This window comes from Trichosurus vulpecula, chromosome 6 (assembly GCF_011100635.1).
Source record: "Trichosurus vulpecula isolate mTriVul1 chromosome 6, mTriVul1.pri, whole genome shotgun sequence".
Taxonomy (NCBI): domain Eukaryota; kingdom Metazoa; phylum Chordata; class Mammalia; order Diprotodontia; family Phalangeridae; genus Trichosurus; species Trichosurus vulpecula.
In genome coordinates this window covers 92,509,318-92,529,790 of record NC_050578.1, presented here as the reverse complement: position 1 = coordinate 92,529,790, position 20,473 = coordinate 92,509,318, and the positions used below count along the sequence as shown (strand labels likewise).

Here is a 20,473-nt window from a genome sequence, read left to right as displayed (position 1 = left end):
GGTAGATAATTTTAACTCTTTTAGGGAACCAAGTAAGGCACCTTCTAAGTCTTAATATTCTTGTTATACTTCTTTCTCTTGTCTGCTTAAGTTCCTTGATTATGAGATGATTTGAATTTTTCAAAGCCTACCCTTAACCATATTTCTAAATGACATTGAAGCATGCTTAAAGTTGTTATTCTTCCAGCGTTCATTTCTTCATATGTTGGTATGAGGTCCATATTATTGAATTAACATCGATAAAAGAATAATAACCCTGGGCAATCTTATTTGCTAGATCACTGAAATTAAACTTGAAGTGTCAAAAAAAAATTATTTAACACTTGTTTTGCTGGGAATTTTTCTAAAACGTTTTGCTTACTTCCCTCTTGTAAACAGAGAACATTGACTTTTTCTTAATGGCAATTATTCTTAATAACATTTAACTGTGTCAAATTATCAAACTGTACTATATATAATGTTGAGACATCAGCCTGAACTCATATTTAACTTATAATAAATATGTAATGAAACTTATATTTTTTCATTAAATCTCCCATGCTTATTAAAACCTTTTCTCTCATCCAACACCTATCACAATGACTGTACAAATAGGTGCATAATATGTTTTAATTTTATTATTGAATATTAATGTTTTCTTGTTTGCTTTTTTAATAAAAGGGATATACAACATATAGTTTATTACCTCCTTGGCTGTCTTTTTTGAAAATTAGTTATAGAAGTGAAGGCTAAAATGTCTTTCTCCTAAATTGTTTTCTTGTCTTCCATAAAATCATCCTCTTTAGTATTTTTAGTTATTTTCCAGGTTTTTCCCCCCCCATGGAAAACATTCTATTGTTTCTCCATTTATAACCATTTTCCCTTCCTGCTTAATTTAATTTTTCTGGTACTCTGCATTCAGTTCTTGCTTTGAAAAGGAATATCTAGTTTCCTTGGGGAATATTTTTTATAGATTTCATCATTATTTTTATTATCACTACATTATCATTGATGTGGTAATAGCACCATCTTGTGGACATTTAGAACATTGCTGTAAAACTTCATTGAGCCAAGTTTTTGTTTCACCACAAAAGGATGGAGACTTCCTGTTTCAGCCTTTTAGATGTTGCTTTGTTGGTTCTTGTGTGCCAGGACCGTGCAGTTGAGTGTGTCCTATACTTCTAGGTTTAGGATAATTGAGATTTTGTTTCAGACCTATTTTTGAGTGCATAAAATATGCCCATTGCTCTCTGAGGTACTAGAAAAGAGAAGAAATTAGTCATAACCCATGTCCACAATAAGTTTATGCTTGGGAAGGCACCTCGTCTGCACAGGAAATTAAAAATTAATCAACATATTTGTCCCATAGCATCATTTGAGCTGAAAAGGGACCTTAGAGGTCGTGTAGTCCAGCTTCTTCATTTTAGAGAGGAAACTGATTTTCAGGGAGGTGGCTTGTCCAAGGTCACACAGATGTAGCCTTTGAACCCTGGATCCCCTAATTCCAGCATCAGTGCTTTTTCCACTGACCCCAGAGGTCAGTAGTTGGGAAAGGTTTCATAAAAGATGTGAAACATGAGTTGACTTTAAAAGTCAGTTAAATTTTAGATCGGCAGAAAAGTTGGGGAAATAACCCAAACACAGGCATGGAAACAGGAATGAGCGTGATGCCTTAGGAAACAGAGGAAGGTAAGATTGAATAGATGGCATAGAATGCTTTGAATACTAGTAAGAAGGGTTTAGACTTGATTGTGATAGGCCAAAAGAAGACATTTTTATGTTCTGGATGATTTAAAATATTATGCCCGAAGCAATTTTGTCATAATGTTTCTGTCTTTTAAAATTCTTATCTTGTTGGTTATATTCTACCTTTTGAAAGGAATATATTTTTAAATTTAAAAATTAACTTTACTAATTTTATTGATTTTTTTTTTTCTTCTATGTGAATTTCTTTTCTGAACATATCCTTCTCCCTCCCCTCCCTAGAGATTCATCCCTTGTAATAAAAATAGAAAAAATGCAGTTCAGCAAAACTAACCAATATACATCAACTAAAGTCTTGCAAAACTTCCCTGGGCCCAAGTTTGGTCATTGCAGTTATATAGTTTCTGTCCCACACTCCTCCCTCCTTGCCCACTCCTGCTCTTCCTCTCCACTTTCTCTTTTCCTCTCTTCCTCCATCTCTCCTCATCCACTATGTAACCATCACTTCCAGATTCAACTCTCATTGGTGCAGTTATGAAATCTCTCCTTTCACCTTTCTCTCTTAACTTTCTGTATTCAGACTCCAAATCCTGTATGAATTGCTCTACCTTGCTTATGCTTAATAATCAAATTTTCATCAGTTGTTCATAGTCAAATAAATCGCACTCTTTTCATATCATATGGCAGTTCTAGTGTCCGTTTCACATCAGCCTACTATACTATATAAAGCTTGTCACTTTCAAAACTAATAGCTGCTGTCTAGTGAGTAAATTTTTCTCTTAGACCTCAAAGCAAAATAATGGCTCCATGTGAAAGGGCAGTACTTTGAAGGGACTGTACTTTATGCATGCGTCTTTTATTCTCAGCTTTTGTACCTTTGGTCTGCTTTGCCTGTCTTAATTTTTGCCCTAAGCAGACCATCCCCCAACCCCCATTATGAAACTTGAGGTTTTTATCATAATCTTTTATTTTTTCTCATAGCCTTATATTTGTCAGATTCTAGGCCCTAGGTAAATTCTTATTTCTGCTGGTTTTCCACTTCTGTTTCTTTGTAGCATAATAAAGCTCAATATTTTTCTATAATCATTTCTTCTTCCTCTTCCCTTTCCTTCTTTTCTTCCTCCTCTTCTTTTGGGGATTAAAGGTTAGTAGTAGCTGATGCAGACTGTCCACCCTGGTAATTTCTATTGTTTTTATGTTTTCCATATTCCTTATGGCCTACCTGGTTTGTTCCTTTCTGTGTCACTGTCATTTAAAAAAAATTAATGCCGAAATTAATAGTGCTGTCACCTTTGGTTAAGAAATATAGGTGTGCTATATTGTCTTGCAAGTTGACATAGGTTGTTTGCAAATAAAGTCATAATTGAAAAAAAACTATATAAGAAAACATTTATAAAGTGAACCAAGTTGCTATTATGGGAGGTCAACTGTGATTCCTTTTCTCCTTGCTTCTTATATATACATTTTTTTTTTAAAAAGCATAAATGCAGGGAGAAAGAAGCCACATATGGTGGAAGATATTTGTCAAAGCTGTAGGTTGGGATAAAGGGGGCTAATCTGTAATGAACATTAGCATTCTTTAAGAACGAAATTAGGAAAAGATGATTCATTCTAGGGGCAGCTAGGTGGCACAGTAGATAGAACCCTGGCCTTGGAATCAGGAAGACTCATCTTCATAAGTTCAAATCCAACTTCTGACTCTTACAGCTGTGTGACCTTGGGCAAGCCACTTAACGCTATTTACCTCAGTTTCCTCATCTGTGAAATGATCTGGAGAAGGAAATGGCAAACTGCTCCAGTATCTTTGCCAAGAAAACTCCAAATAAGGTGACGAAGAGTTGGACATGACTGAAATGCCTGAACTACAACAAGCAAAGATATTAGATACTTCAAAGTTATTTATACAGCAATACAATGCAATATTTATTAAACACATATTGCATGTAATACTTAAAATTAAATAACCAAAGTTTTAAACCATTTCATGAAATTTCTAATGTATTTGCATGTCAGCTTACTAGTTTTAGATACTGAAGAGTATATCTATGGGAGGAGTTCTTAACCTAGGATCCACAGATGGATTTTAGGGACTCCATAAACTGCTTTGGAAGAACTGCCTTTGTGCAATGCAACATAAGCAAGTGTTTCCAGAAACACCTCGGATTCATTACATGTTTGATTTTGAATTAATTTTTTGTTGTTGCATGTTCAGAAACCTTTTACTCATGCCAACTTTTTTGTGATCCCGTATGGGGTCACAACCCAGATTTTAAGAAACGCTGCCTTAGATCATGAATTCTTAAAGTTGGTTTTTTTTCTCGGGTAGGGGGGCGCAGGGGCGAGGCTGTCACGGGCTCCTTTTGCAGTCTGTTTACATATATGTGTATATTATATATGTGTATATATTATATATCTTATTATACATATATACATATATATATGTATAATAAGATATATAATATTTTGAGTTTTCTAGGTATTTTACACATATTAGGGAAAGGAAGAAGCATTTATCAAGCACCTATATACTTAGCACCTTATAAATATTATCTCCTTATTTCAAACTTCAGAACAAACCTGTGAAGGAAGTTCTAGAGATGTTATTGCCATCCATGCTATGCTCATGAGGAAACTAAGCTCAGAGAGATTAAGTGACTTGACTATGGTCACACCATTAGGGTCATAGGATCACAGGTAATACAGTTAGGGTCACTGGTATCTCTGCCTTCTCCCCTATCTCATCCATTTCTTTCTTTCTTTCTTTCTTTCTTTCTCTCTCTCTCTCTGTATGTATATATATATTCTTTCCTCACTCTTCTCTTTCTCTCTCTCTTTTCTCTCTTATTTATCCTCAAGAGGCAGTGTATGAATAGTGGATAAAGCACTTACCATGAAGCCAGGAAAACTTAGGTTCAGCTTCTGCCTGGAAATAATACTGGCCATGAGTGACCCTAGACAAGTCATTTAATTTCTCAGCACTTTAAGCACGTTTCTGAGGCGATCTATTCCATTGAAGTTGTTGAGCTGCAGCAGGAGGTCTTCTCTCCAAGTTTCCTGTACTAATAAAATCACAGGCACCATCCCTCTCCTATCTATGTTTAATTATTCTTAAAGTAACATGGGATTGGGGAATTTGATGTACTGTACATTGACTGTTTTTTTTTTCTCTTGTTTCAAGATGGTCATCTAATTATTTTCTTGTCTTCCTTTCAGTCCCGATGACATCGGTACCTGTTGGTATATCCTTCTCTCTGGTTCGGTATTTATTAAGGAGTCCATGTTTCTCCCAAGGAGCAGGTACTGTATGCCCATTCTTTAATAGGCTTGCCCAGGAATGGTGAAATTTAGAGCTATGCTTTTCTTTGATATCAGAGCATAATCGTACTTTCAAATGTTTCCTGCTTTAGTAGTCTTTTACTAAAAGTGAATTTTATAAGATTAGAGAAAGTTGAAGGTAGATGTTTTCTTTCACAATCCAGTTATTTCTGTTGGCCTCCACCCCCCCACCCCCCATTTGCATATCAACTAAACACATACTTTTTCCTTGTTTAATTAAAATGTCAGTTAATATCACTTTGGTGTCTAATGACTTGTTAAGTAACTAAAGTTGTTGTTTACAATTCCTTAGCTTTTTATTTTTATAACAGAATCCAAGTCGACAAATATTTATTGAATGCATATAATGATCTTAGTTTGTTGAAAAAGAAAATCTTTGCTGTTAATTACCATAAATACAAAATGCATTATTTGGTGTAGAAAAATGTGAAACAAGTGCAAATTTATTCATTAGCTATGCAGCACATTAATATCATTCACCATTCCCATTTCAGTTCAATAAATATTAAATGCCTGATATGCTTCTGGCACCATGCTAGGCATAGTGACTCCCCACCACCCCTGCAAAAAAAAATCCCTGACCTCAAGAAGCCTATGCTTCCCTGGTCGGGGGAGGTGTGGTGGTGGTGGAGCAAAACATACACATATATAATACCATATGAATCACATACTCAGAGAGAAAAAAATTGAACCTGTTTTGGAGGACCAAAAATCCTTCTAGTGATAACTTGCTTTTATTGTGTTTTGGTAAAAAGGCTTATTGTATGGAACATATTTTGTTTTTCATCAGTAGGCACTTGAGTACATAATGGTTAATTTGGTTTAAGTATGATTCTTATAGTATTAAGCAGTTTAGAAAATTTTAATCCTGAGAAGAGAGGAAAAAATAGGACTAGGATTAGATAAATTTAGCAATTCTCTCGTCTATGATGCTCAAAGGGATTCCTTAATCAGTTAATCAGCAATCATTTATTAAGCGCCTACTGTGTGCCAGCCAATGTGCCAGGTGCTGAGGATATAGAGGTAAAAGTGATACAACCCCTCCCTTTAAGGAGCTTACCTTCAGTTGAGAGTAACAACATATCTATCTGTCATAAGTACATATAGAATAAATACAAGTAAATCCAATTTAGTTAGGAAAGGAACACATTTTAGTTTCATTAGAGTTTAATTATTAGAGTGTGAGGTCTGTGAGGCTAGCTAGGTTGTGCAGTGGCTAGAGCTCCGGACCTGGAGTCAGGAAGTCCTGAGTTTAAATCTACCTCAGGCACTTACTGGCTCTGTCACCTGGGCAAGTTACTTAACCATTTTCTGCCTCAATTTCTTCACCTTTAAAATGGGTATTATAATAGCACGTTCCTCTCAGGGTCATCATAAGGATCAATCAACTGAGATAAAGCATGTAAAGCATTTACAAGCCTTAAGGTGCTATTCAATGCTACTGCTGGCTTCTGCTGGGATTATTTCTTATCTAAACTCACTCAGTAGCATACACAGTAGATACTTAATAAACTTTTGCTAAATTTGTGGAATGGAAGTTTTTTTTAAATGCCAGAAATCCTTCTTCTCCATAGCAGGTAAATATTTATTGTGTAAAAAGTTTCAGTGTTACAATGAAGACTTGAAGCCCCTTGCAAATGTTAGCCTGCATTGGGGATGTAATTTTGAAATCCAAGGGACAGGATTTCTAAATCCTTGTCTAAAACTAAGAAGTTATCTGCTTCTGGGTAGGGCATATGCTTAGTGATTTTTCTTGGTAAGGACTCTGGCAGCATCCATCTCTTGCCTTGCAGAGACAGTTGGTGAGGTATAGTTCCTATGCTCTAAGCAAACATTTCCTAGGGCAGATAGGACTTGACTAGGCAGGGTGCTGCTCTGGGGCTCCACTGAATCCTCTTTAAATTTTCTAAATTGTGAAGACTTATGTTTCACTGCAACTCAAGGGATCTCCCCAGGTGATGCATCTCACTACTGTGGGTCCTACTTGTCCCCATTGCTTCCTGATATCTGTGATGGCGAGCAGGGTGGGACTTTTTGCCTTTGTTTTTTGTTTAGGAGTACTTCTCAGCACTAAGGCAGTCAAGTACCTTTGATGAATCTTGCCTTTCAAATGTGGACTTTTTGTTGTCTTTTGTTCTAGAGGCCTTCTCAGCACTAAGGGGATCAGTGCCTTTTGATTGAGTCTTGCCTTTGTTTCATGTTTCAATCAAGAGTCTTTGATTGAATCAGGAGTCACAGGAAGGCCCAGGGCACATGGGTTTGAGTTGCATGGTTGTGATGCCCTCTGACCCTGAAGAAATGTATATATTCTTTGAGGTTAGCATTTTACTTTTGGGGGCGCCCTCATTAAAAGAGTGTTGGTGTGGAGACTCTGGGTAGCTGTGAAGGACCCCCCTCCCCCAGCCCCCCAGCTTTGAAAACCTAGATGTTGGTGCTTCTCTCTCTGGTAACTATGCATGTATTGCTATGGTCAGACAAAAGCCTGTCTGTTGATCTGCTTATATTTTCTCTGTTTGTAATTTCTGTTTGTATTTGCTGACTTTTCTCCCTGAACTAAGTGAATGATATATGTATGTTTAATTAAAGTAAGACTGTTAACCCCACAAAGTTGTTTCCTTAGAAAAGCAGATCAAAGAACCTGTGCTAGCAGCCCTCCTGGGTGCTGGTGTCATTGGTCTTACCGCAGTAGCATTGTTGTTACAGTGTCATTGCTTCACAAAGATACGTGTGTGCTTTACTAAGTTGTGCTGTTTTGGTGATTTTAAGGATGTAGGTAATCCCTCCACCAGTGCAGATCTCATCCTATTCTTTACTTCTAATTCCGTGTGACTGTTAGGCATATCTTCCTGTAAATCTTAGCCAAGGTATTATTGACCTTCCTCTACATAAGAGGTTCTTAACTCTTTTTTTGTATCATGGACCCATCTGACAGCTTGGTGAAGCCCACTGACACCTTTTCAGAATAATATTTTAAAATACATAAAATATATAGGATGACAAAGGAAACCAATTATAATGGAAACACACACACACACGACAAATTTACAGACCCTCTTCCTCCTGAAATCTACCCTTTGACCCTCAAGGTTCTGTGGACTTCAGGTTAAAAGCCCCTGTTCTAGGTCTATAAACATTTTTTGGTATCATTATAGCATGTGAACCAGCCATCTGTCATCCTTTCCACCTTGCTAAATGATTGACACCCTTCCTATTCTGGTTATACATTTCTTTGATATCATTTATTCCTCTCTGCATTCCATTCAGCGTTGATAATTAACTGTAGCCTATTTATTTCTATCATGGGCCTCTTAACTGACCATCGGGTGAACTATAATTATGATTATTTGTAGATTATTGTATTCCATGATTTTCAGCCATAGAGCATCCCTAGAATAATACTGATGTTTCAGAAATGTGGGATCTTTTTTTTAAACTAGTAGTAACTGAAATCACTATTCAGTTTCTCAAATGCAGTCCAGCCCATTGTCTTTCCTTATTCAATTTTTCATTGTCTAGCCAACTTGTAGAAGTTATATGTACTGGTCGACCAGCTCTATAATGTTGATACAACTGTATTTTACGGTTTGCTACCCTGAGGTAATTCATCCATGGGGTTTTTCCTTCTTAGATAGTCAGGCTGACTTCTTTTTTGATGGTTGACATCAGTTTCATGTGCAATCATCTTTTTTCCCTATTTTGTTAAGGAAATGCTTGTTTTATTTCATAAGTTAAAAAGGAAATAAATATCTGTGTCTATGAATGGTCTATACTTTTTGTTTTCCACACTTATTTAGTTTTCATTTATTTCTTAAAATTTTGAGTTTCAAATCCTCTCCCTTTCCCACCTATTGAGAAGGTAAGCAACATATATCAAGTATTCATGTAAAGTCATGCAAAACATTTTCCTGTTAGCCACCCCAACAGAATAAAAAGCAAGAAATATAAAGAAAGTTTTAAAAATATGCTTGCATCTGCAGTGAGTGTCCATCAGTTCTCTCTCAGGAGTTGGATAGCCTTTTTCATCATGGGTCCTTTGGAATTGTCTTGAATTATTTTTTTGATCGGAAGAACTAAGTCTTTCACAATTGATCATTGTTACAATATTGCTGTTACTATGTTCAGTGTTCTCCTGGCCCTGCTCACCTCTCTTGCTTCAGTTGGTATAAGTCTTCCCAGGTTTTTCTGAAACCATCCTGCTCATCATTTCCTATAGCACAATAGTATTCCATCACAATTATATACCATAATTTGTTCAGCCATTCCCCAATTGATGTACATCCCTTCAATTTCTAGTTCTTTGCTACCATAAAAAGATGTATATAGATAGATAGATAGATAGATATAGATCTATTTACATATATATATATACACACACATATATTTTACATACATGTCCTTTTCCTTTTTTTAATCTTTTTGGGATAATGATCTAGTAGTGGTATTGCTGGGTCAATGGGTATGCACAGTTTTGTAGCCATTTGGATATAGTTCCAAATTGTTCTCCAGAATGGTAGGACTGGTTCACAATTTTAGCTATTTTTCCATATTCCCTTCAACATTTATCATTTTCCTTTTCTGTCATGTTAGCCAATCTGATAGCACATCTGATGGGTGTGAAGTGGTACCTCAGAGTTGTTTTTATTCGCATTTCTTTATTTGATAGTGTATTAGAACATTTTTTATGTGATTACTGATTATTGATTTCTTCTTCTGAAAATTGAGTGGCCTGTACTTTCAATGACTCTGCTTTGGCAAGTTTAATATGGTTGGGTTGGCCATTTCTATAATCATTAAACTCTAGTTTCCTGCCTATTGAGGCATCCTTAGGTGTGTAGAAGTATCTCTGTTTTGCTCTCTGTAGCTCCTCTCTGCTTGCTTCCTGGGCCCACTATGTGCTTTCTCTCCTTTTGGTGATTCACTTGTGGTAGGCATCTGGGAGCCTAGGTGAGGCTTTATAGGAAAGCACCCAGAGTCATCTGTGGTTCATGAGCAGAAAATGCAGGGATACTTTTTAATCCTTCTCCTCATCTTGATTACCATTTAGAAGGAAGTTTTTATGTGTGAAAAAACAACCGATTGATGCCATGAAATACTAGAGGACCCTGTAGCGTTTCCCTCTGAGATTCTAATAACCAGCCACTCACAAACTAACACCTGTGCTTTTGCAGAGTCTAGAGGAACATTTCCCATGTTCAGGTCACTTCTAAATGCCAAAAGGACTTAGAAGTTACAAAAGTTCTTTTGTCAGGAACGTGTAGGACTGTTTTTAGTTGTTTTGCAGGAAGATTTAAGTTTCTCCTTTCTCCTAGATTGAATGTCAGATGTTTGCAAGTCAGTAACTTTCATAGGGAGGTAATGGCAGTTCAGACTTAATGACAAGCTATCTCTATTTATAGGGTATTCCTCCACGTTGCATCTGGTGACATTATATCTGCACTGTAGTTTTAGCTTTATTTTGAGTTGGGGCTCTAGAAATATTACCCTAATTAGAGAGTAAAACTGGGGTTTCATTACTTTTGTACTTTATCAACATGTTTGTGATTCTTCCCAAATATAAGGCAGCTTAAGCCAGTCTCACATTGGACATTATTATCTGTCAGTTGGCTATGCGGAAAATGCAGTTCACAGTTGATACTTCAAAGCCAAATACTTTTGAGAGGTGAATTGTATATTCAGGAAACAAGTAGAGTAGTTAGTCCTCTGAATAGTTGAGCTTATTTTGCTTGATCCTTCTACATTATGCCTTCAAAAAGTCTTGAAGTTATCTTGAATAACTTGTTTATGATGCAGTACGTTCCCAGATGATCTTTATAAAACTATTCCAGCACTTGGGCTCATGAAATCAAGATGACATTATCTTATAGAAAAATTTTTTTTCCTCCTTTTTTTTTTCTGGTGGTATCTTCCACATTTCTTTAGCAAATGATCCAAATGGTTGTTGCATACTACATCAGTTCTTTGAAACTCTAATTATTTTTAAAGGAATGAGAAACCAGCTTTTCATATCTTTCTTCTTTCTTAAATGTGAATGAGCCTTTGATTTTCTATGTAGCTTGTGTGTATTTTATGCATTAGGTTTTAAATGTAACAATATATAAGTTTGATTACATTTATCAAGTTTGAGGCAAACAGATTGAACACTAACTAGGTCCTGAGTATATAAAATGAAGGGAAAGACGGATGGTGTAGTAGTACAGGTTTAAGAGAGAGAATTCCTGGTTTCTTGTCTGTAGTGTATCTCAAATTAGCTATGCCTTTGGGCAAGTCACTTTGCCCGAGTAGATCTCTATTTTCTTACATCCAAAGAGGGGTTAGGTTAGTAGATCTAGTTGGGAAAAATGGTACTAGAAGGTTGGCTATCAGATGATTTTATTTTTTCCCAGAGAAATTCAGGAGGATGTGATCAGTGTTCGTTCAAAGTAGTCATACTGATGAAATGACAGCTCTTTTGAACTGTTAGGTATTAGTAATTATACAAACAGTTCACATTATGTAGCTCTGTAAAGTCTATAAAGCAGTTTCCCCCTCCCAGCACGACAAGCTATGTCGTATAACTTTCACCATCTCTACTTTACAAACTTGTATTTCAACAAATAACTTGTTGAAAGAGACGTGCTTTACAATTGACCAAATTGTGACCAGAACACACATTTGGTGACTCCAAGCCTGGTTTACCGACCAGTGCACCATGTTGTCTTCAATTCTAATGCCAGCATTACACTTAATGACAGAAAACAGATAAAATTATGTCCTATCATAAAAAACAAAAATATACATTCTTGAAATTTTGCAATAGTATATTCCAGCTCCTGGGAATGACTTGCATGGATACATGGAGGTGTAGGAGAAAGTAGGAAAGAAGTAAAAAATCAGCTAGTGGTCCGTCCTGGTTAGAATTTAGAGTATTTGAATTAGGATAGCATGCATTAAAGGTAGAAAGGTAATTTGGAGCCAAGGCAAAGTCTATGTTGTATTTGAAACTAAAGACAGTGGGGAGCCAGTGAAGAGTTTTGAGCAACAGCATGAAATGGTCAAAGTATAGGATATGAATGTGAGTGAAGATTGGAAGGTAAGAAACAATAGATAGGGATGGGAAGCTAGAACATAGGTATCTTGGGGAGTAGTTAGATATTTGATTAGAAAACCTAGTGGTTGGTGCTGGTGGTAGGCAACAGCTAGTAAAGAGAACTTTAGCTACAGGGCCTACTTACTGAAATGTGTAGTTCAGTTGGGAAGTTATCACAGCTAGTTTGCTAAGTCAGCACTTAAGTAACACTGGCAGAAAGGTATGAGAAACTTGTGTATGACTTTAGACAAAATTGGACTATGTCCATTGAAAATTAGTGTTTCCAAACTCATTGGCACCATATAATTCTCCAACTCAAAAATTAAAATTGTGTTATAGTGCTATTACTAATCACACTTTAAATGAGAGTTGGCAGCTAAAATGAGGGTAAGTGTGGAAACAAGACATTTAACTAATCAGTTCTGAGAGGCTGAAACACTATTCCCATTATGATTCAAATGACAAACAGTGAACAATTTGAGTATAAAAATTGGTAGCTTGTTTAATGATTGCCAATGCTCCAGGATAAGTTAATTGATCTCTAGAAGAAATAGCCAATTATTTAGTAATAAAAAGAGAAAAAATAAAACAAAGACTTTTTCATAGTAGAGAATGAAACATGTAAGCATCCCTATTCCCAGGAAATTTGTTATGTAAAACTAAGAATTTATAACATCACAGAAAGAAAATCCTCCCCACCCCCCACCCGAAAGGTAGGGTTGGGACATTTTCATGAAGAAGCTCCATATTTGCCCGATATCTACATCCTTCCTCCCCCCACATTGGCTTTATATAAAACATGAATGCAACTTGTCCTCGTTATTATTTACCTAACATACATGTCTTTTTTTCAAAGATCTCATTTTAAGAGTGTGATGTGTATTTGGGATTGGCATCTTTTTGAATCAATATGGGAATCATAAGTTAGTACAATTAAGTAAGTCAAACAAAAGAAACAGAAGTAGAATATAGAGTCATGATCTTCTTTGTGTTAGGAGATATACAAGGATAGGTCTCACAAGGAAGGAATTAGACCTCTATTCCTCACCAGAAGTTTTCTGTTTAATATACTGTTGGCCCCAAATATACATATTCGGTGAAAAAACATGAGCTTTGCAAATGTTTTTATCCAATGGCCCTTTTCTTTGTATTGGCTATTTACATATTTAGAGTGATCCTTGTTCAAATGAATTAGTTTCTGTAAACTTTTGGTGCCTCCATTTTTGTGAGAATGGGGGTAACTGAAAGATGTGTAAATGCACATGTACCTATGCATTATATATGTGTATATAGGCAAATTTGACAAGAAGTGCTTATCTCAGTGGCTTGTGCAATGTTTACTACTACTCATGGACTGTGTGATTTATGAAATGACTAATTTTATTAATGATATATTTAGTGGAGGAATATACTGAGTTGAATTCAGAAAGTCTTCTTAGAACTATAAGCAGGCATTGTTTTACAAGAGGCAAAAACAAGTGAAAGGCCCCTATAGGATATGTGAATATAAGTACAAAAAATCTTCACAGAAATAAAAACAACCTAGATATTTCTAGAAATATTAATTACTAATGGGTAGGCATGGCAGGGGCAGCTAGGTGGGACAGTGGATAGAGTGCCTGGCCTGGAGTCAGGAAGACTTATCTTCCTGAGTTTAAATCTGGCCTCAGACACTTAGTAGCAGTGTGACCCTGGGCAAATCACCTAACCTTGTTTGCTTCAGTTCCTCATCTGTAAAGTGAACTGGAGGAGGAAATGGAAAAGCATTCCTGTATCTTTGCCAAGAAAACCCCAAATGGGGTCACAGAGAATTGGACATGACCAAGACAACTGAACAACAACAAGGCCATGTCAATATAATAGAAATGACAATACTTCTTAAATTAACTTAGTATTATAGCAATCAAACTACCAAAAAGATTACCATGTAGAGCTAGGAGAAAAATACACTCATCTGGAGGAACAAAAAGTCAAGGATCTCGTGGGAAGTAATGAAAAATAGTGGAAGGGAAGTGGGAATAGCAGCTTATTTGTCTCCCCCCAAAATAGCATATCTTCTCTCGTCACTCCTGTGTTCTAAGGCAGTTTCCTTCACATGCTGATCTCCTATTGGCAGTTCTTGGTTGAGTGACTTAGTAAGCCCCATAAGGAATTATCAAAAGTGAAAGACTAATAGTTTTCTTTAAAACTTTGCAGAAACTAATGATCACAAGTGGTAGTTTGGTCTAACAGATGAGTACTGAAAATAATTCTATTTTTTAAGGAATATCAGTTACTATTTTAAGTTGAAGGAAGTAATCAGAATTGATTCTAAAATCAAGCATTGGTTGTGGCCATTGTTTATGTGTTCTGAACAGTTATTGACCCTTGTTTAATGGATATTATTTTTTAATGCTATTATTGAGTTGTTTGTGCAATATTTTATTCATTAACTGATTAAAAAAACCCTTTCAATAATGATTTAATGCTACACCAGATATATCACATGTATTCCCTATGGCCTGTATAATATATTTGCATAAAATTTTTTACTTAATCAGTTTTCTTTGACTTTTTCTGAACCTTAAAATACTGTCCTGACACAGAGTAGGCACTTCATAAATACTGATTGGTCAACCTTTGTGCTCAGGGACACTTCCTTTCTCTCAAAAAATTTTTAAAAAATCTTCCATTGATTCATCCACTGTCTTCTGTGTTCTCTTTCTGGATTTGTTATAGCTAATGTCTGATATTGGCAATTATCCTACTAATCTCTATTAGTCAAAATAATTTTTAAGATCTAAATGATCTGCTTCTTACCTTATTTGTATTCCTTGACAGAGCAAAGATGTGTTATTGACATTAGGCAAATTATGCATCGTGACAAAATAGAAGGAAAGAGCCCTACACCTGTGATCAAGACTTGGCTTTGGGTCACAGTTTCTCTGTCTGCAAAATGGCGATGGTTCTACTGGTGCTGCCTACCTAATTAATTACTGTGCTCTTGCGAGGGAAGAGCTTGGTTGGTTTCAGATAGTTGTGGAAATAGTGAGATGATTGTTGGATTGATTGATGAGGCAGCATGGTGGAGTGCAAAGAATACTGCTGCTGATTTCAGAGAACCTGGGTGTCAAATCCCACCTGTGACTCTTCCTACCAGTGTGGTGTTAGGCAAAGCACTTAATCTTTCTAGGCCTAATCTTACCCTTCCAGCTCTATCTATGAACCATATAGGTCTTAACAAGCAAGTGTTGGCAGGTGAGCATGTTGTGTGTTGTCAGGAAGTCCAGCATGCATCCGAAAGAACGTGTGTCTGTAATGACTTGTTTACAATACAATACTATGCAGTTTCAGTGCAGAACCCCCCCCCCCCCCCCTGCCACATAAACTTACAATAAATTATTAAATTTAATGAGTCATTTTAAAAAATCTTATATTTTTTGAAATGATGCAAATTTAAAAAAAAGCATTAAGGGGTTAAAGAAAGTAGATTTCCAGGGGACTGCTGAGTAATTTTTTTGAAAAGGGGTGGTGGACCAAATAAGTTTGGGAACCTCTAGTTTAGATTGTCCTTCAGTTGTTTTTCAGTCGTGTCAGACTCTTTGTGACCCCACTTTTTTTTCTTGGCAAAGATACTTAGGTGGCTTTTGCCATTTCTTTTCTCCAATTCATTTTACAGATGAGGAAACTGAGGCAAACAGGGTTAAGTGACCTGCCCAGGGTCACACAGCTATTAAGCATCTGAGGTCAGATTGGAACTGAGGAAAATGAGTCTTCCTGACTTCAGACCGCTACTCACTGTGCCACCTGCCTGCCCCATATAGTTTTAGATGTGGTTTAACAAGTTTTTCCCCTCCTATGTGTAGTGTGTTTAAAACTATCTATTAAAACAGAACTGTTTAACAACATATTGCATAGCATGTACTAAGAAAATATATGCTATGTACTGAATGTATGCTGTTCGTTAGCCAATGGTTATTCTCCCTTGCATCCTAATCTCACCACCATTCATGCCTTGCCTGGCTTTGTAAGGTATTGTCATTGTTCATATCACCCCGAATTCGCAACCTTAGGGTCATTCTTAATTTTTCCTCATTCTTCACTGCTGCTCCCCCTGCCCCTGCCCCATGTAAGTCTTGTTAATTTTACTCTACAATATCTCTCATGTCTGTCCTCTCCACCCCCCAAGGCTACCACACTTTGTTCAGGTAATCCATCACCTCTCACCTATTTCAGTAGCCCCCTAGTTGGTCTCCCTGCTTCCAGTATTCTTTCCCTCCAATCCATCTTTCATGTAGTTGCTGAAATAATCTTAAAGTATAGATTTGAACATGTCATTCTACTGTTGAAATATCTTCAGTGACTTTCTATTTCTTAATCTGGCATCCACAGACCCCTAAGGCATTGTATGAGGTTTGTGAATTTTTTAAGCTGTATTTTGATTATTTTATTTCAGTATTACTTCCTTTGTAATTTTATGTACGTCATTTTAGGCATTTAAAAACAGTATTCTTGAGAAGGGCTCACTAGCCTAGCTTAGGCTCTTGTGAGAGAAAAAAGGGTTAAAAATCCCTGCTTCAGGAAAAAATACCAATTGTCCTTAAAATCTCTCTACCATTTGACTCTAACCTGTCTTTCCAGAGTTATTTCATAATACTGCCCTCCTGTGTTTGACAGAAATTGGCCTTCTCTTTTTTTTATCAGATAGCAGTACTGCCTCTCCCTCTTCAAGTGTTTGCATACTTTGTCTCCTGTGCCTGAAATGTGCTATTGCCCTCCTTCATTTTCTTCAGTGCTGATCGTGGGTCCTGCCTCTTCTGTAAAACTTTCCTTCATTTCCCCAGTTTTTGATCTTCTCTTCCTTCCTCATATCACATAGTATTAGGTGCTCATACGCTTGTAGAATGCAAGCTCCTTGAGGGCAAGGCACTGTGTACTCCCTGCCTGGCACATAGTAGGCATTTAATAAATCCTTGCTGATTGAATAATTGATTTTCTATCTGTGAGGTGAACCTTGCCACATAGAATAGGTTTTTGATAAATCTTCAGTTTACTACAGTTGATATCAGTATTTACTAATAGTCTCTAGTCGGCGTAAACAACAAAAAATACTGGAATGGGAACTAGAAAAGGGAGAGTAATACTCTGAGGTCTTTCTTTTTCTTTCACTTCAGAAATGATTGAGTAATGTACATAAGGTTTGGGAAAGGGACAGAGAGGGTATGGAAAAAGGGAAGGAAAAAAAATGATGATGGGAGAAAGATTTTATTTAGGATGGCAAAAGTTGTTAAAATAGAAAAGGAAGAGAGTGATATCATTGAAGAAACCACATTAAGAGATTTATATTAATGAAATCTTGTGTTCCAGCCCATGACTGGTTAAAGTGGCATTTTCTCTCTCTCCCTCTCCCTCTCCCTCTCCCTCTCCCTCTCCCTCTCCGTCTCCCTCTCCCCTTCTTTTTTTGGCCAGGATGTAAAACATTTGAGTAGGCACTTGAGTTTGCATAGGAGGCATGCTATGGTAGACTTTTTTTTGATAATACAATGATGATAATTCCTATTTTAGGGTACTTTACAGTTTATAAGGTGCTTTCTTACATTTTTCTTCTGGTACCTAAAATGGAGTGAAGCTTTAGTGGTCCCAAGTGTTATAACGTGTGGAATGTTAATATATACACAGCCATTTGAGAGTTCTAAGTTAATGTTACATGGGTATCAAATATGATCTATAAAATCTATATTATATTGTAACACAGTTTCTAGTGTGCTGTGCCCAGAGTTTGTGACATTTAAGAAAAGGGTCATTTCTTGATTGATTGTACTGCAGGGGTCCATTTATTTGAGAATGGAAATATGCCTGGAGAAAGCTAGATTACTTAACAAAACACAAACCTCTTTTAATAACAACAAAATGAATATGGTAAAATGCTGGCCTAGCAAGTTCATTTATTTATTTATTATTTTGTTGTTGTAGCCCTTGAGCTACTGAAGGCATGTGAAAATTGAACTAAATTCTCCATTCTGAAAAGCATAAGAAATCTAGGTTTAGTCCATGGCCTGAAGTATTACCTCCGCCCCTTTCCCTCCCAAATCACTTTCTGCTCAGATACCTGACACAGAGTAAACTGTACTCTAGAGACTCAAGTTGAATTGCTGGATCAAGTTGGGGATTTGGTTGCCATAACTACTACTTTCCAGATGTTTTGTCTGTATAAATATGGGCTTCACAAAGTCTCAGAGTACTGCCGTTCAGGGTTTTTTTTTTTTTAATTAAAAGTATATTAAATATTCCTAAGGAGAAGAGACTGATGTAAGTGTATTATAATTCACATCATATGAAAGATCACCCTGGGCCTTGAATCAAGGAATAGGTGAATTTATAGTTTGTGTGATATTTTCTTTGAATGTTTGGATGCAGCAAGGACTTACAAGGTAAACTGATTAAAATTTATCAATGAAAATCTTTAGTTATATCTTATGTCCTTATGTAAGCATTTTGTAATATAATGTGTTTCTTGAGGATAGTGAAATTACTCAGCTTGAATTTGATGGCCATACCCAAAGGCAAAGGTAGCTGTTGTTTATACCAAACTTTGTTTTTTAAACTTAAGCGTGAATCCTCTGTTGTTAGGTCTTATAATACACAATACTTAACTCTAGCATTGTTCCTGAAGTTGTCAAAGTAATAGATATTGACATAGATAGATAGATAGATAGATAGATAGATAGATAGATAGATAGATAGATAGATAGATAGATAGATAGATAGATAGATAGATAGATAGATAGACAAGTTCAGCCATAGGAAGGAAAAACAAACTAAAGAACGTGTTATAAGAAGGAAAGATGTGTGAAAAATATTAAGCAATGAAACAGTTTTATTTAAATGAAAATTTCCCAGTTTATCACAGTTTGAAACACTTGTTTAATAAATATAATAATTTACTTTTCAGTTAATTTCGTGTTTTTTAGTGTTGCTTGAGTTATATTGGATATTTATTTGATGTACCTTTAATTTCTTATGTTTCCAAATTCCTTTAGCAGCATCTCTTACTTTTATATTATTTTTCCTTAGAACTTCAGAGAAGGTATAGTTTGAATATTAAAATCATCTGACTAACATGGATATAATTTAGGTTTAACAAATTGGTTTCTTGGTTTGTTGGTATGTTTTTTCAAGTGTCTGTCACGAAATAAATTTCTTAAAATACAGCTTTGAATGTTCATGTATAAAAATCATATGTGCAAACAGACATTATATATGTCTGTGTGAATAATTAAGGTATATTTATGTTATAGCAATATTTATTGCATTTACTTAATATAAAAAAATATACCTTGAATGCCACAGTTTTATGTTTAGTTATTATTTTTCTCATTTGTTTCTGCCTTCCTTGGAGTGCTTTTTTTTTTTCATTTCAAGAGAGTTTTCCATCTTGTTCTCTATTCAATAACTCATTTTTAACAAGTATTTTTTAAAGACATGTTTAAGTGCCAGGCTTGATGCCAGCCATTGGGGATATAGAGACAAATCAAAGCAATTCAAGGACTTTAACTTATTATCATTAATATTATTATAATTTATAATTTATTTTCACTATATTATAGTGATTTGTTTTCTAATAGTTTACTCAGACCTGTTGTATATCAAATTATAATTTTAAAGTTTTTCCCTAATTTAATCAATTGGTCAGATTATATTAATTTCTTGTAAAATATTTTGTGATTAACTTAGAAAACTTACTTGTTAATCAGTAAGCCTTTATTAAGCAACTATTATGTGCCAGCCTAAGTCCTGGCTACTTTTAATCCTGATCTTAAAAAATATACATACTAAAATATACATACTAAATTCATTTTTTTAAAAAGTGAAATCCTTAAGAAAGGTCTCCACTTTCATGATTGCATTTTTCACTTTTCACTATTTCCTTGTATCACATAAAAGAAAAATTATTTAAGTGCTACTCTATGCTGCCACATTTTTTTTTGGAGGGGGGGAGAATTTTTTAAAATAAATTTACTAAATTGATAGGACAGTAGACCTGAGTGACTGCTCAGATCTCTATTTTGCTTTTTTTCCCCCTCCAATGATTTAATATTTTTTTTTCCCTAGTTACATGTAAAAACTACTTTGTGTTTTACTTAGTTTTCATTCAGCACTTTCGAAAGGTACTTATGTTAGCCCATATTGAATACACACACACACACACACACACACACACACGTATATACACACACACATGTATATATAAACAATACTGTTAACTTTACTTGTACTATTAGTTAATTGTGTTTTCTTCTTTAAATTTAAAAAAGAAACAGCTCATATTTATATGACATGTTAAGGTCACTTTATCTCATTTAATGGTCAATCTGGAGAGACTGTTGAACTTGGAGTCTTGGGGTCTGA

General features: G+C 35.6%; 1 protein-coding gene across 6 annotated transcripts in view; it reads left to right on the top strand.

The window, feature by feature from the left end:
* Nucleotides 1-20,473, top strand: part of RAPGEF2 (Rap guanine nucleotide exchange factor 2) — a 324,353-nt gene that overhangs the window by 141,419 nt on the left and 162,461 nt on the right. For all 6 annotated transcript variants that reach the window (XM_036762274.1, XM_036762270.1, XM_036762271.1 and 3 more), the window contains exon 4: nucleotides 4,897-4,980. In XM_036762274.1, the coding sequence (XP_036618169.1) occupies nucleotides 4,897-4,980 (84 nt within the window). The remainder of the gene's footprint in view (nucleotides 1-4,896; nucleotides 4,981-20,473) is intronic.